Raw genomic sequence first — 16514 nt, forward strand, 5'->3', positions numbered from 1 at the left:
GCTATTACGGATAAAGTTGCTATGTATATTCTTAAACATGTCCCTTTTTGAACGTACACACTCACCTCTCTTGGGTATATATCTGGGATTGGGAATCTGCCTAATGAGGTGGGCAAAACGTTTAAGCTAAATCCTTCTGAATAACAGAATATTAACACAACCCTATCCAAATTCCATTGATCTATATCAACAGAACGAGAATGATTATCATCCCTGGCTATAACTCATGCAGGTGCTATTTTTCTCCCCTGACTTTACTCTGGAATAGTAACTTGAGTGTTACTAATGGTTCATGCATCATACTTAAAGAAGTTCAGTCCTGGTACTACAAATTATTTGGTTATATGACCCTGTGCATGTTACAAACCTTTTTAAAGTTTCAGGTTTTAACACCTGCAAAACAGCCACAGTATACTTCTTGCGATGACTTTATGATGTAAAGGTCTTTAGTCTGCTTATTTTGTCTACTTGTATCATGAATGTAAAATCCTAACCACTTGGCTTTAAAATAGTTTGTCTCATCACCTTTTTAGGTGGAAATATACATACACAAATCTATCAGTGAAGCGGGTGTTAACTTAAAGGTGATTCTTACTCCATTACAAAATAACTTTATACTGAAATCTGGACAATGATTGCCGCTACAAACTTCTTCCTACTTAATAAAGCTAATTCAGAAAATGAAGACAATATAGTCAACAAGTTATAATTTCCAATTCTCAGCCACAAACTATAACATTAATCTCTCAAAAAATCTCTACCCAATTGAAAATTTATATAATAGTTCTAAATTAATTTAAAACAGTTTAATATGAGTATATATAATGCAAATTCACTGAATTTTTCTTGGCTAAACACACAAATTGAGAGAGGAAATTTATCTTGAATATGCAACGACTCCAGCAAAGAAAAACAAAACTTTTTTAAAGTGATAGCCTCAATTAAGAAAATTGTTTCAAATCAAAGTATTTATTAAAAATCTCTTACCAAATACTCTTTCATCGTTGATATTTTTAATGCAGAACCATAGGCCTGCTGGGAAGGTACACACAAGAATATGTAGATCAAAGAAGAAAGATACCCAAGTCGTAGGTTGATGTTCAGACACTGATGCAATAATTGGAATGTGTATTTTTGCATACCTAGTATTTAAAAAGTTAATATTGTTTAAAATTTAATAAAACAGGAGGAGTTCCTTTTAGATGAAGAAATTTCCTTTGACTGTAAATATAGTTCCTATCCCCTCACCCCTTCTTGCTTAAAAGTATATTCCAATGTAACTTAGAAACTGGAAATAAATCTGGTCCACACTGGTAAAACTAAAACCAATATACCACTTCTAAAATTGGAAGACTTATCTAAAGCCAGTTATAAAAGTGTTGGCTCTGACTTTTAATACAAAAATCTTTGCTCAAATAGCATTTTCTGCAGTTTTGCTTAGCATCTCGTTGTTTGTATCAACAAGCTACACATATTTTGGACTTATTAATAGTAGAAATACCCTATCCAGTAAGATATCATATTGCCATACCTTTCTTAACAAGATGACACAAAGGCAGGTGAGGGAAGAGGAAAGGATAGGACAAATAGCTCTTGAAATGCCCTGAGATTCTAAAACAGTCAATTAAGCATGACTTCTAAAAATATGACCTAGTATTTTAACCTCATCAGAATAACGGTCTACAACCAGGGTTTTCTTTCCCTCAAACTTTTTGGTGATCCACAGGCTGATCTCTTAAAACATGTCTAAATGTTAGTTTCATTCATTTATACATCATTTGCTTATGCCTTTAATTAGATCTGGGCCTGAGCCCTTTTCATATTATATCAAAAGGCAGGCCCAATCAATAAATTGTTTATTGGTAGGTTTACTGGGCCATATAGGAAGTAACAAAAAAGACAAACAATGGGGAAGAGGGAAGAGAAACAAATTATCATCAACAGATTATAGTCTATCCTTAGGAAAACATTTTAGAGACAAAAAGTTTTACTGAACTAGTTGTCTAATTTAAAACCAAAATTTTTTATTAATTCATTTTATAATAGCACTCTTTAAAAAATGTAAAAATACCCTCAAGTGTATTTGATAGATTAAAAATATCAAGGAACTTAGATAATGTGGTATTAGGAAAAAAGTTAGTTTTTTTCTTCACAACTCTAGCATATGGGTTTATAACACAGCATTTTAAGAATTAAAAATTAAGTATTACTAAAAGATGGAAACTAAACATAATTGTTAAAAAACAAAAATCAATCATTAAAAGGGCACACATGTGTTACTGCAATGTTTTTTGACAAACAGAACTAAAATAAGGATTTGACCATGTAGAACAGAAATGTATGACTTACATATATCATACTAAAGGTGCATTCTAAACAGGAATTTTAAACAAAGATAAATTACACGGGATGATTCAACATTTACTAAACTAGCATAAGCTGGGTACTTCAGAAACGTTGCCAAGTTACTGAAATAGAGCAAAAGAGAAAAAATGGTATTTTAAAATAGTATTAGGGCAAATAACTTATCCGCACTTACCCAGTGTCCCACAATGAGTAAAACCTGCCACTCCATGGTGCAATGTAACCTTGGAAGAAAAAATGTAGAGGAAATCAATCTGCCTTTTTATTGTTTATTTTTACTGATTGTTATGGGTTAATATAAGTTAATATTAAATAATTTCAGGGTTTTTTTTTTTTTGTAAGTGACAACGTATTTCATGCAGCTGGCAGTCAGATAAAATAAGGTTAGTAATCATATAACAACAAATATCCATGGAGATCACATTCTCAGAGAAATAAAAGTTGGGAGATAAAAATCATAAAAAATTTTCACATTCTCCTTTAAACTTCTAGTTGATTAGTAAAGTAAAATAAAGCTAAAACATTAAGATAGCATTTGATAATTTAAAAAGGGGGAAAACATCTAAATTATCTAATCCAGTATGCCAAATTTAGATAAATGCAAAGATGATTTTAAACATTCCTGCCTTTACTCTTGTAATAAATCCTTCTTGATTTTGAGCTAGGCTAGTATTTTAATTTGACAGATGGAATACCTTTAGAGAGAACTGGATTTGTTTATAGAGACAATTGAAGTCAGGATTAGAAAGTCACTTAGAATCTAGAAGCAGATGGAAACTGATTTGGTTTGAGTGTTCAAAAGCTGGAAAGACAAAGTGTATGCAAACAAAAATGGCAAGCCTGCAGTAAGTAACACTGGAAACTCTGAATTTTATACACTTTGGGGCTATTCATTTATCAAGAGAAATATGCTTGAAAGTTATCTATGTGGGGCTAAAGCACTAAAATTAAGATAGAGTTTTAAAAAAAATCACATTTGTAGTATTATTCAGATTTTAGTAACTTGACTATTATTTTTTATTGTTTAGACAGAATACAACTGTGGTTGTATTTTGTAGGACCAAATAGAAAATGTACAAAATTTTTAAAGTAATTACCTTTTTGAATAATCTAAAGACAAGATTCACAATCTACAGGTGATGACACTTACCTGTATAAGTCAAATAGATGACACTAAGGAACACAGCACCTGCAGCTAGTGATACACCCAAAAAGAAAAGAGTCTGGAACTCTTGTTTTGTTAATCGGTCTCTCAGATACTGCAAGAAAGCATAAGCTTGCAGCAATGCAAAGACACCTAATTAAAGAAAGGGATGATATAAATAATCAAAAGTACTTTCCCAAAGATATTTAAAAATGTTAATTTAGAAGAGCTTCTTAGAATACCCTGTACCACACATATCAAAGACTAGTCATTTCATCTAATCAACATTTCCTTTGTCAAATGACAGTTAACCAATTAAAGCATTTAAAAAATTGGTATACTTATTTTAAAAATTATCAGACTCCCCATACATGGACCAGATAAGAAAAATCTTATTTCAATAACTAGAGCCTGTTTACCACATTAAACTGCTTCCTTGTCCCATATTTTAGTGATATGCTTTCTAGGGGCTAAAAAAATAGAATCATCATTATAAAAATAGTCCTAAAGTTTACTGAAGGATACAAGTGAAAGTGACTTGGATCAGGAGAATCTGAGTAGTTATCATTTATAGATGAGTGACAGGCTGTAACCTTAGTTACAGACTTATATATAATTCTAAATTACTACGTATAAATTGAATATAAGATAAAATTAAAGCAGTAACAGCAAAAAAGTACTTTTGTTAAAATATACAAAATTATTAAAATATACAAAACACTATACAAAAGCACTAGGTGTAAAACTAATAGGCACAAGAGAACCCTAAACCCATATAGCATATTGATTTTTCTTTTAAAAAATTTATCATAAGAGTTGTTTTTCAGAATTTTAGAATTTTAACCATTTTAGAATGATTAAGTAAGTATAGTAAAATATTTACATTTTAGGAAATATAAGAACCCATTAACAAAAAGCCAGGTGATTGTGTATCTTCACACATACTGCTATAAAGGATTATATGGTCAAAACTGGATATGAGAATCTGATAAAAGCTAGGGAATATCATGTCAGAGAGTTAAATATTTATAAAATGTTGCAAATAAAATAACTACCCACGGACTGCCTGTGGGTGACACAGACTTTGTGTTAAGAATCTGTTAAAGTTTTATTCAAATATTTCCCATTATCTTGTTAATTGTGACCTAGATTAATAATGGCAAAATAGTCTGCTCATACGGAGAAGAATTAAATTACTTCATAATCAATATAAAAGCCATTTAATTTCAGTTAAAATATATTTTAGGGAGATGTAAAGGACATAAAATGTTCCATCTAAATTGCTGAAATGCAAAGTTGGTAGTACAGTAAACTCAGTATACAAATACACTGTTTAATATTTGTTTAAACAAAGCAAATGTTATTTACTGTTTGCAAATAACATGGATTGTGAAAAGGGAATATTTTCCCTTTTCAACACAACAGTAACTGGGAAAATAGGCTCATTTGGAACACAGTATCACAAAGTCTTAATAAAACTCTGTAAGACATTCAATATTTATAAAATATTACTGGCAATGTTTCAGAACCAATATAATGTAAACTTAAAGAAACTCAAAACTCTGAAAGAACTTAATTCCCTTCAGGACTGGCTGGTTATACATTCACATATTCTTTAGAAAAAGGAAAGCAAATATTTTTTTCATACCAGCAGCTGCCATGTGTTCACTTGTCCTGATTGGCTGGAATCCCACAAAGGGTATCTGCATGGATAATATTAAACCCACAATGTAGAAAGTGCTATATGCTATAAAGACAAAATAGGAAACAAGGATAATTTACTACTGCCATTAAGTACTTCAAACATAAATGTATACAATAACTCATATTTTTAAGCAAATTTTTAGCTGACCTTATTTTAAGAACAGTATCTTGAAATGACCGCTCTACTTGATATTCTATTTGCTGATTAATTATAAATCATGAAAATTCTTTCTGCTGATCTTTAAAAAACTTTTTAAGTACTTTATTTTGCAAAATATCATTTAGAACAGTTTAGGAGACTGGTGCTACTTTCCTTTTCCTAAAATGGAATCAAGTTTTCAATCTATCATTAATAATAATTGACATGCCCCCAGAAACTATTTAATATATAAACACTATTCTTACTGGCATTACTCTGAAGCATGACTTAAAGAATACTGATCCTCATCATATACAAATAGCTGCTCCTGCCTCAAAAGTTAAGTATTCCACATCCTTTTTATAGTCTAACACTTCGTCCACATCCTTTTTATAGTCTAACACTTAGTACCTCTTAGTGAGAACCAAAAAAACCTGTCTACTAAGTTTTATGTCATAAAAGAAGAGATTAAGTATACAAAAGTCAAGCCAAAACACACTAGTTGTGTTTAGGTGTTCACAGATCACTATTTTCAGTTCATTACAGAGAAAGTTAGAATTGGGAATCATTGTAATTGGAAGTTTATCTAGAAATGAAGATAAAATCCAACTGAAATAATACGAAAATTGTTCCATTTATAAAGCTTATTCACATCATCTTATGTAGCATAGTCCATAGTTGTTGGCAAATAAAGTATTCTATTAGGAAAAAAGACTGGAGTGTATTTAGGAAGAGAACTGTTATAGTATATATATTCATGTTCTACACTCTGTGTAGCACAGCCTTCAGCATACACTTCTTTTCCCCTGCTCAGTTGAGAAGGAATGTTTATTTGCTTTCAAAAGAAAGCCATCTATGGAAGGTAAACCATGGGCTAATGGTTCAAATGTTGTCTCCTGAGCTGTATGATAAGAGATGACTACAGTGTTAGGAAAAGGATAAGAAGCTCAAGTAAATTTAATAGGAAGAATCAGTATATGTGAATAAAGTTTCCAATATCCTCAAGATAATAGAGAACTGACTGTCTAGAGACTATAGAAGTCATCCACTTAATAATGTATTTTCCAGGCATATTAATAATGGAATGGAATTACCTTCAGTGAGGTACTTGAACATAAATACATTAAGAATTAAGTAAACCAGAATTTCTATATTATGTGACATAAACTATCAATCAATTTGATTGATGGGATTTCTAGTATCAGTATGTTTCTGTCAGTATTGTGCAGATGCCCTGGCAAACAGTCAGAGGCAGAATCAGGAAAAAAATGGGAAGAAGTGATCTTGATCTTGAACAACTACGTAACAAAAATTTCAGTTTCCTCTCTATAGAATGAGGTTTAGATAAAAATATTTGTAGATCCCCTTCCCACCAACAAAAAACCCTAAGGCTCTATGACCAACTGGCTTTTTACTAGACACCTTCTGCTGAGAAATCAAACCCTAGACAAATACTGAACACAGAAATGCACAACTAGAAAGGCCAGGCCTGGGATTAAACTTATGTCATTTATGTATTTTAATTATAGGTAAGTCTACTTCTGTCTAAACAGCACCATCATCTCTTAGGCTAGATTTCTCTTTCTTACAAACACTAATGAACACTGAATCTTAATACTGTGTCACAGAATTTGGATTAAATATGGCAAGTGGCACATATGAATAAAAAAATACTTAAAAAAACTTGAGGTGAAGTTTATGTATAATCATCTAAAAGTGAACATTTTAGATGTATTTAGTACACTGACAATGTTATGCAACTACCACTGCTCTCTAGTCCCAAAACATTTTCATCACCCCAAAGAAAACTCACACTCATTAAGCAGTTGTTCCCCATTCCCCTCATCCCAGTGCAAAGTAAACATGAATCTTCATTTGTCTCTATAGGTTACTAGTTTGGCTTAATTGTAAAGGTAATACGTTTTTTGTTTTAGAAAAAAACAAAAAGTAAAAAGTCTGTAGTCATTTACTTCCCTAAGTCATATTTTCCAGAAATAATCACTAAAAGGTATGGTGAGCACACACAAACCTATTCATATTCATATTCTCTCTCTTCAAATCGAGCTATTATTATCATTCTTGGCAATGTAAAAAAGTTCAGCAACCACTTGCTTGGGAACTATCGAAGTTTCCTCTCAGTGGTTTGCTCAAGTTCATCCAGACTTATTCAAAAAGAAGAATAAACCTCATAATATTCTCAATTCAGTGGTTTTATGCAAGTTCACAGAGACACTGTTATTGGTAAAGAAAAAAAGTCTTTATTATAGAAACAGATGCACTAGAATCCAAGTTATTTAGTAAGAGTGATGGGAGAGTTGTTCAAGAAAAAGAAACTCCATCTCAGAAAACATAAAAAGACCAGATGGGACTTCAGTTTGTATTAGTTTGTAAACATAGGTTAATGCCAAATAAAACTGAATAGAAATACGTTCAACAATATTTTACCTTTGAATACTCTTATCCATATCAGATATGCACCAATGATACAAAGTAATGAATAATATATGCAATAATCCAAAGATCACCATTTTCTTCTAAGAGAACTGGATTCATGTTTTCCTTATTTTTATATTTTTTGGATCACTGATCCTGTGATGTTTACACAGGGGGGCAGATGTTCCTCCTAACAGCACTTCTTACTACACAGACAAGTATTTCCATTAAATAAAAGTCAGGATTGCTTGCCAGGTAATATAAAATATCACAAACTCCTCTTGCTTAATATTGTCCTTCTCCTTTACTCTGTAAAATTAGATAGACATTTCTGTATCTCAATTTAAATCCCATTTACAAAGCCATGTTTTAAAACATAGAAAATAAGAATTAGATAATACTCAAATAGAAAGAGAGAAGTAACTCTCAATTCTTAAAAATAAACACAATCTTTACTACAAAGTAAAAACATATTTTCCTCCGTGCTTTGTACAATAGCATCTGTGTTTAAAATTTACCTAATTAATTCATTCAAATATAAACTTTATATCATTATGGTCAAGGCACTCTAAGAATACAAAAAACCAAAAACCAAAAAAACCCAAACCATCATTAAGATCAATTCCATCCTCTAAGAGTTAGATATCTAATTGGGAAAATCAGAGATGTATGTAACTACGATACAATGAATCAAGTACCTGTCACATCAGTGAAAAATCCCTGGCTCTACAAAAGCTTCAAGGAGAGATCTCTTCTGACATGAGAACTAGAGGCAGTGGACAACATCTCTACCATTCTCAGAAGACCTCAACAACACAAAAACCCACAGACAGCAATCATTCCCTCCTAAGTCGTCCTATGAACTCTCTAGGACTCTTGAACAAATTACTTAATACCCATATCTAACACAACTTTCTACCCATCCATGTTAACTTACAATTCTTACCTATAAACCAGAAGAACAAAGCTTTCCATCAAAGTAGTGAACTCTTAAGAAAATGCACAATACCAATAATGTTGTAAATCATTTATTACATCATGAAAATGTTACCACACTGCCATCCTGTGGAAGCACAGTTACAGGCATTCACTGCTGCATATAATATTCCCAAAGTGCTCAAAGAATTCCAGAAAAAATTGCCATTAGATATTTACAAGGTCTACTATTGTTTGACTATTTACAGCCAAAGAAAATCTCTTTGACTTGGGTCAAATACTAATCTTCTACACAGACCCTAAACATCTTTCACTGTTAAAATACTTTTATTTTTTATCCAAAGGTATATATGGAGAAGAGCCAAATTAATTCAGAAAACTACTGTCCTTGACTTAAGGCACACAAACAAGTTGTTCTAAATAAAAGGCACTGAAACTTCTGATTCAAGCTCCATTTAAGTTTTTTCAAGAAGCTCCTGCTGTTATTCAAACTAACCTTTAAGTACCTTCTCCCAGACAAAGCCAAGACTTATGTTCATAGTATTCATTATACTTATAAAATACTGTGTACTGTGACTCTTGGGTGGCTCAGCGGTTGAGCGTCTGCCTTCAGCTCAGGGCGTGATCCCCAGGTTTGGGGATGAGTCCCACATCAGATTCCCTGCGGGGAGCCTGCTTCTTCCTCTGCCTGTGTCTCTGCCTCTCTCCGTAGGTCTCTCATGAATAAATAAATAAAATCTTAAAAAAAAAATACTGCGTACATCCTTTACTTCAAGTTGGAAAAGGTTTTATGAATATTACATTTCCATTAACTATGATCTACCATTAAATCACCTTAGCATTTCTGAGTTGCTTCATATCCTGGTTTATATATTTAATGGAAAGGGCTAACAAAATATTCCTTTGCCATCCCTCTGCTCTCTCAACCAAAACAGTATTAACCAAAAGAAAAACTGTGGAGAAATATCTTAAAATTCAAGCAATTCTGCCTCATTGTTAACAAATATGATTAAAGGACTTTAAGACTGTTGAAGCCTTTGATTAACAAAGATACTTTCACTACTTGATTACTGTGCATCCTGGGTAAATAAGATGAAGAATGCTAAGAAACTTATAGGATACGAATTAAAGCTTAAAAACAAAAAAAGAACCATAAAAATATGGATTATTCTTTTTTTTAAGATTTTATTTATTTATTCATGAGAATACACAGAGAGGGAGAGAGAGAGAGAGAGAGGCAGAAACACAGGCAGAGGGAGAAGCAGGCTTCATGCAGGGAGCCCGACCTGGGACTGGATCCCAGGTCTCCAGGATCACACCTTGGGCTGAAAGTGGTGCTAAACCGCTGAGCTACCAGGCCTGCCCTGGACAATTCTTCTTCTTTAACAATTAACAGACATATATAGTAAATACTTTCTTTTCCAAATACATTGTTCATCATTAACTACATAGAGGATCAGTCTTTGAAACAGGTATTTAATTTGTATAAAGAAGCAATGACTTAAAAAAAAAAAAGAAGCAATGACTTGTTCAAAAACACTTGAGAGACAATTATAACTTTTAAAAACAGCATATGTATTTCATACTGATACCTAAAATGACATCAAAGATAGTAGGGCAGAAAATAAAGAGAAATATATCTGGGTTTGAATTTTATTTCTATCATATGAAAAGCATTCATTATTCACTTAATTTCTGACAGTGGTTAATGAGTTATCAAAGTACATTAAAATATAAATAGTGTGTGTTTTGAAGACTATAGGAAAAAAGTCATGAAATACAATTTTTTTTTAGATTTTTATTGATTTATTCATGAGAAACAGAGAGTGGGGGGGAGAGAGGGAGAGGGGCAGAGACACAGGCAGAGGGAGAAGCAAGCTCCTTGCTGCGAGCCCAATGTGGGACTTGATCCCGGGACTCTAAGATCAGGCCCTGGGCTGAAGGCGGCGCTAAACCGCTGAGCCACCTGCTGAGGCTACCCCATGAAATATAATCTTTACATAACTTCTAAGTGTTAGATAATACTCCTAGATAATTAACTCCTTTACAACTGAGATCAGTTACTAAATTTAATATGCAAAGAAGCAGTAACAATTACCAGCAACTTTAATGCACTCATACACTAAGATAAAACAAAGAATTTAAACCATGCAGAATCATAAATCATATTACCACTAAAAATTAATTTGCTTAGGTTCTTCTTAACATATCTCTTTCTTAATGTCAACTACTATGGATAACTAGGTTTCTAAATTCATTTAACTAATACTACTAAGAATCTGTTAATTTATACTACACAAAAGCAAGTCTTCCGGACTATGAGACAAAATTCTCAGTAAGAACAGACTCTTAAGAAATCTCAAATCTATTCTTCTAGACAGAGGATCAAATGATTTACTCCTGTTTAGCTTGTGGAACATGAACATGCATTGTTTCTATTCACTGAAGAAACCTTTTTGATTAAGCTAATGATTACTGCTAAATCATAGGTGACACTCTTATTCTGTATATCCTGGGTCTTAAAGCAAGAAAATAGAAGACTAATCCTTCGCAACCTACCTAATGAGTCCTATTAACAACATAGATGGCAGAAGCAAGAGCATCTTCAAGTGTACACCTGAGGTAAAAAATTCTCCCCCAAAGTAACTTTTTATTTTTATTTTTTTTATTTATTTATGATAGTCACACAGAATGAGAGAGAGAGGCAGAGACATAGGCAGAGGGAGAAGCAGGCTCCATGCACCGGGAGCCCGACGTGGGATTCGATCCTGGGTCTCCAGGATCGCGCTCTGGGCCAAAGGCAGGCACTAAACCGCTGCGCCACCCAGGGATCCCCCAAAGTAACTTTAAAGTACCCACTGAGAAAGGCACTGTACAGTACCCACTATAAAAGGAATCCTTAAGTATTATAAACAAGTCTAAGGAAAATTTCCTCAACCCTTTCCTCCAATAATTATGGGATATGTTAATAAGGATAGGTATGAGTACAGATAGTTAATGTCATAAATAGTTTACCAACTAAACTTCATGTGAACAAATGGGAGCCGTTTCTGATCTTGAGCCCACAAAATTAAAGCCCATCATAGTGTTTTTCAAGGGACATTTACCAAAACAAAGAATTCTATGTATTTCAAATTTTTTTTTATTTTATTTATTTATGATAGTCACAGAGAGAGAGAGAGAGAGAGGCAGAGACATAGGCAGAGGGAGAAGCAGGCTCCATGCACCGGGAGCCCGACGTGGGATTCGATCCCGGGTCTCCAGGATCGCGCCCTGGGCCAAAGGCAGGCGCTAAACCACTGCACCACCCAGGGATCCCGAATTCTATGTATTTCAAAAAATAAAATTGGTAGTCTTCCCTATTTAAGCAGATATCAGATTTTATTTTTAAAAAGTGCATTTAGAAGCAGAGATAGGAAATATCTGAGTATAAATACATGGATGACAGCTAAATCTTAAAAGGGGAGAAATAATAGATGATCAACAGATAGCATCGAAAATTGAAAAATAAAAATCAAGAAATAGGAGTTTCAAGTTGTGCTACTGTGCTTCGTATTAAGAAATATGTATTTAGTCTCCATCCACTGTTCCTGGCACAGAGCTCCTAAAACCCTGGGAATTTCCTAAGTGATGAGAACGGAAGGTGTCTTTTATAATGTTAATGAGGTGACCTTTTGCATTTCACCTAAGAATAAAGGCTGGTTGCTGGAGGGAACCAACCACAAGATTAGTGGGTTAGGAATTTCAATCCCACCTCCCTGACCTCCAGGGATGGGAGAGAGGTTAAAGACTGAATTCAATCATCAATGGCCAACGGTTTAACCAATCATGACCCTGTAATAAAGTCTCCTAAAACCTCAAAAGGACAGGGCTCCAAAAACCTTCAGGTTGAATAAATGGAGATTTGGGGAAAGTGAAGTGCCTGGCGAGAGCATGGAAGCTCCATGTTCTTTCCCCATACTTGGCCCAATGCATCTCTTCCATTTGGCTGCTCGTGAATTACATCCCTTTATAATAAACCTGTAATCCTGTAATTATTCCAGCAAAGTAATCAAACCAAGGAGGGGGTCATGGGAACCTCTGATATACAGCCATATGGTTACACAGGTTACAACCCAGACCTGTGACTGGCATACAAAGCAGAGGCCAGTCTTGTGGGACTGAAGCCTTAACTGAACCCGGCTTCAGATGCCTACCTAAGGATTGATGGTATCAGAATTGAGTTGAATGGTAGGACACTCAGCTGGTGTCAGAGAACTGTTTGATGATGTGGGAAAACCACTCCCACAAGTTGGAATTGGTGGTCAGAACCCTTTAGAAGTTTATTAGTTTTTAACAAACCAAAAGAAACAACTGAAAGAACTAAGAAAGTGGTTGGCTCAACATAAGAATTTAGGGAGTGAGCCAATTAAGGAAAAGATGGAAAAAAGACCTGCTGATTTTGCTTATAAACTTTGTAGAAGGGGGAGGCACACCGACCGGCTGGGCCAGGTGCAGCCCCGTGGTGCCTGGGGGCGGCAGCGCCCCCGGAGGACTGTCACGGCCGTGGGTGACCCCTGGAGCCCAGTTGACACATCTGTGCCCTTGGCGATGAAAGAAAGTACTCTCAAGAGTTGGACTGGAAAGGTGCCCACCACCACCGAGGGATCTTGACATCCTTATTCACTTGCGGCAGTTCGATGCTTTCTAAATCAGCGAGCACATCCATAATCCCATGTGCTTTTCCAGACTGCCTGGTTTCTGTCTCCTAAACCTGGCTGTTCGAGGTGCTTAAGAGCTGCCTTGGGAAGAATGTTCAGGTCACACAGAAGGGCAGCTCCTCGGCTGAGCAGACGGCCACCAACACAGGATGATTTGAGAGAGCCAAGGAGAAGGGCTCCCCATTAGACCCCATCGCTAAAAGAAAACTCGCAGTGCTGCTCTCCAAAGGTGGGCAGTTCCTCGGTTAGTGGTGAACACAGTGCCCCTTTCCCAGGACACTGGAGAACCAATGTCAGGCCCCCGGACAGCCCTGGGGGAAAGGATGGAGCTACAGATCACTGGGCCAGGGATAACAAACCAGGCTGAGAAGGTGTGACCAGCTGTGTGGGCCCGGAAGAGTGAAGACATTATTCCGCCCAAGATTCTGGCGGAAGGAAGCTTGGGGCTCTGAGGCCTCCTAGGAATCTGATAAGAGTGATTTCCTTGCAGGACCCAAGAACTACACAGGTGTAGGGATAAGCAGGGTGGAGAAACTCTCGAGGGTGGGGGTAGAGAAGAGGTCCAGAAATGGTCTGCCATAGAAGCTGGAACTTTCCATGTGATCAAAAGTATGGGACACGCCTAGGCAGGCACCAAGCGGCTTCAGCCCCCACCCCCTCCCCCATCTTTCATCCAGCTGCCCTCTTTTCAGCAAAGGAATTTTATTTGTGTTTTAAGGCAAAAGTCTGGGACCCTATGGGGTCATCTGGAGAAGAGATGTGGCAAGAAGACTCTCCAAGGCATCTGGCAAGGGTGTAGGTGGGAGGTGGGACATTTCCTCACACTCAGGGGAAATGTAGCTCCTGCCTTCTTTCCTGACTGCTGGGAGGGGGATGTTTACATTTGTAATGCTGATAATGAGCACTCCATAATCATTAGCTGGTTGCCAGGCACAACCACCCAGCAGGCCACACAGATGGAGAGTCCTGAGGCCAGGATGGCGGGCAGGCGTGCCACTCACAGAGGAAGCTCCCCTTGTACAGTCCCACACAGTGGATTCGTGGGGAGCTTTGACTACTTCCCCACGCCCTGCTCCTGACTCCCAAATCCTTGCCCGTTGTCTTTGTGGTTTGCCAAGTTAAGAGTGGGAATGACCCTGGGCCTTGGTGTTGGGGGGAGACACCCAGAAATTGTGCCTCTAAGGATGTATAGGAGTTTACTGGCTGCTTGGAAAAATTGGGGAGGGAGGGGATAGGGAGGCGGAGGGAACACATATAACACTTGTCGGAAGCCAGAAATAAATAAATAAATAAATAAATAAATAAATAAATAAATAAACTTTGTAGAATATCTGACTTTCTCAATTATATACATTATCTTTAATTTGAAAATTATAAATAAAAATAAACACACCACTCCATTATTAGTTGTGTTTTAGTTGCTATTTGGTACTTTATGTAAGTACAAGTGTTATTTCTCTGCTATTCTTCTCATAATCAAAAACAGCTGTAGTGAAAGTACATCTTCATTAAAAAAAAAAAAAAAAAAAAAAAGGAACAATCTTTAGGTATCCCCAGTCTTTATAATCACATCTCAGCCTCTGGAACTATTTCTTCTTGTCTAGTTATTCCTTCATAATTTTAACACAAACAACAAAGCAAACACTTAAGTAGCACTTTTTATTTAATAACCTTAATATTCTGCAAGGTGGGAATTCTCTCTATTTGATTCATAAGAACACTAAGGCGTAAGGAAATTAAGTAATCCGCCCAAAGTTGCATCACTAGTAAGTGACTAGCCCAGGAACTGCTCTGCAGTTCACATTCCATTATAGCACCTCTCATTTAGGGTTACATCATCACAAACCTTCTATCTCTATTTTTTTTTCTATCTCTATTTCTATACTATTTTCTCCTCTCAAAATTTATTTCCAAAATTTCAGAAGGACAGTCAGCTGGAAAGCCTAACAAGACTTTCCTGAAACTCAAAAGTCAAAACTGGTTTTCATAAACTCCTTCCCATTTCCATTTTATTCATATGCTGTAATTACATTGTAATAATTTTTATTTAAAGATTTTATTTATTTATTCACAAGAGACACACACACAGAGAGAGAAAAAGAGAGACAGAGACACAGGCCGAGGGAGAAGCAGGCTCCATGCAGGGAGCCCAACGTGGTACTCGATCCCGGGTCTCCAGGATCACGCCCCGAGCCCAAGGCAGCACTAAACCGCTGAGCCACCTGGGCTTCCCTACACTGCAATAATTAATTATGTTGTACATTATAAGTTCCCTAGAAAGAGACCATCTTTTGATCATCTGTGCCTTCCTATTGGCTGCTAGCATATAACTATCTATTAAACATTTAATTCTCTAGTGAACCGATTTGAATTACCTAAAAAAAAAAAAAGGTAAAATTAGACAAACTAAATTCTAGTGCTTCCAGTTTTTGTATCCTAGAATTTTTACATGCAATTTTTCCTTTTAATTTTTTTTTCAAAATTTTATTTATTTATTTGACAGAGATAGAGCACAAGGAGAAGGAGTAATAGGCAGAGGAAGAGGGAGAAGCAGGGAGCCCAATGTGGGGCTTGATCCCAGGACCCTGGGATCATGACCTGAGCTGAAGTTAGAGGCCCAACCAACTAAGCCACTCGGGTGTCCTTTTTTTTTTTTTTTTTTTTTTTTTAAGATTTAATTTATATTCATGAGAGACACAGAGAGAGAGGCAGAGACATAGGCATTCATGAGAGACACAGAGATATAGGCAGAGTCCTCACAGTGAGCCTGATGTGGGACTCAATCCCAGAACCCTGGGAATCACAACCTGAGCCAAAGACAGATGCTCAATCACTGAGCCACCCAGGTGCCCTCAAGTGCCCTTCTTTTAATTTTTTGATGTTTAGCATTAGGTATGTTTCGTTTATATATTGCCAAGTACAAATACGATGCTTAAATATTTTTATTTTTTGGTTTTAATTTTAATTAAAAAAACTTTTAAGTAAGCTCTATGCCCAATGTGGAACTTGGACTCATGATGTCAAGATCAAGAGTTACATGCTCTGCCAATTGAGCCAGCCAGGCACCCCTCTGATTTTATTTTTAATTCACTCA

The 16514-nt window shown here is 35.7% G+C and overlaps 1 protein-coding gene across 1 annotated transcript in view; it reads right to left on the minus strand.

Annotated features, from left to right (window-relative positions):
* The window catches only part of STT3B (STT3 oligosaccharyltransferase complex catalytic subunit B), a 108091-nt gene that overhangs the window by 15393 nt on the left and 76184 nt on the right, over nucleotides 1-16514 (minus strand). Inside the window, exons 6-9 of the mRNA XM_055321360.1 lie at nucleotides 5157-5255; nucleotides 3515-3661; nucleotides 2540-2588; nucleotides 988-1142 (exon numbers count right to left, since the gene is read on the minus strand). Coding sequence (XP_055177335.1) covers nucleotides 988-1142; nucleotides 2540-2588; nucleotides 3515-3661; nucleotides 5157-5255 — 450 coding nt within the window. The remainder of the gene's footprint in view (nucleotides 1-987; nucleotides 1143-2539; nucleotides 2589-3514; nucleotides 3662-5156; nucleotides 5256-16514) is intronic.

This window comes from Nyctereutes procyonoides, unplaced genomic scaffold (genome assembly GCF_905146905.1).
Source record: "Nyctereutes procyonoides isolate TBG_1078 unplaced genomic scaffold, NYPRO_anot_genome, whole genome shotgun sequence".
Classification (NCBI taxonomy): Eukaryota; Metazoa; Chordata; class Mammalia; order Carnivora; family Canidae; genus Nyctereutes; species Nyctereutes procyonoides.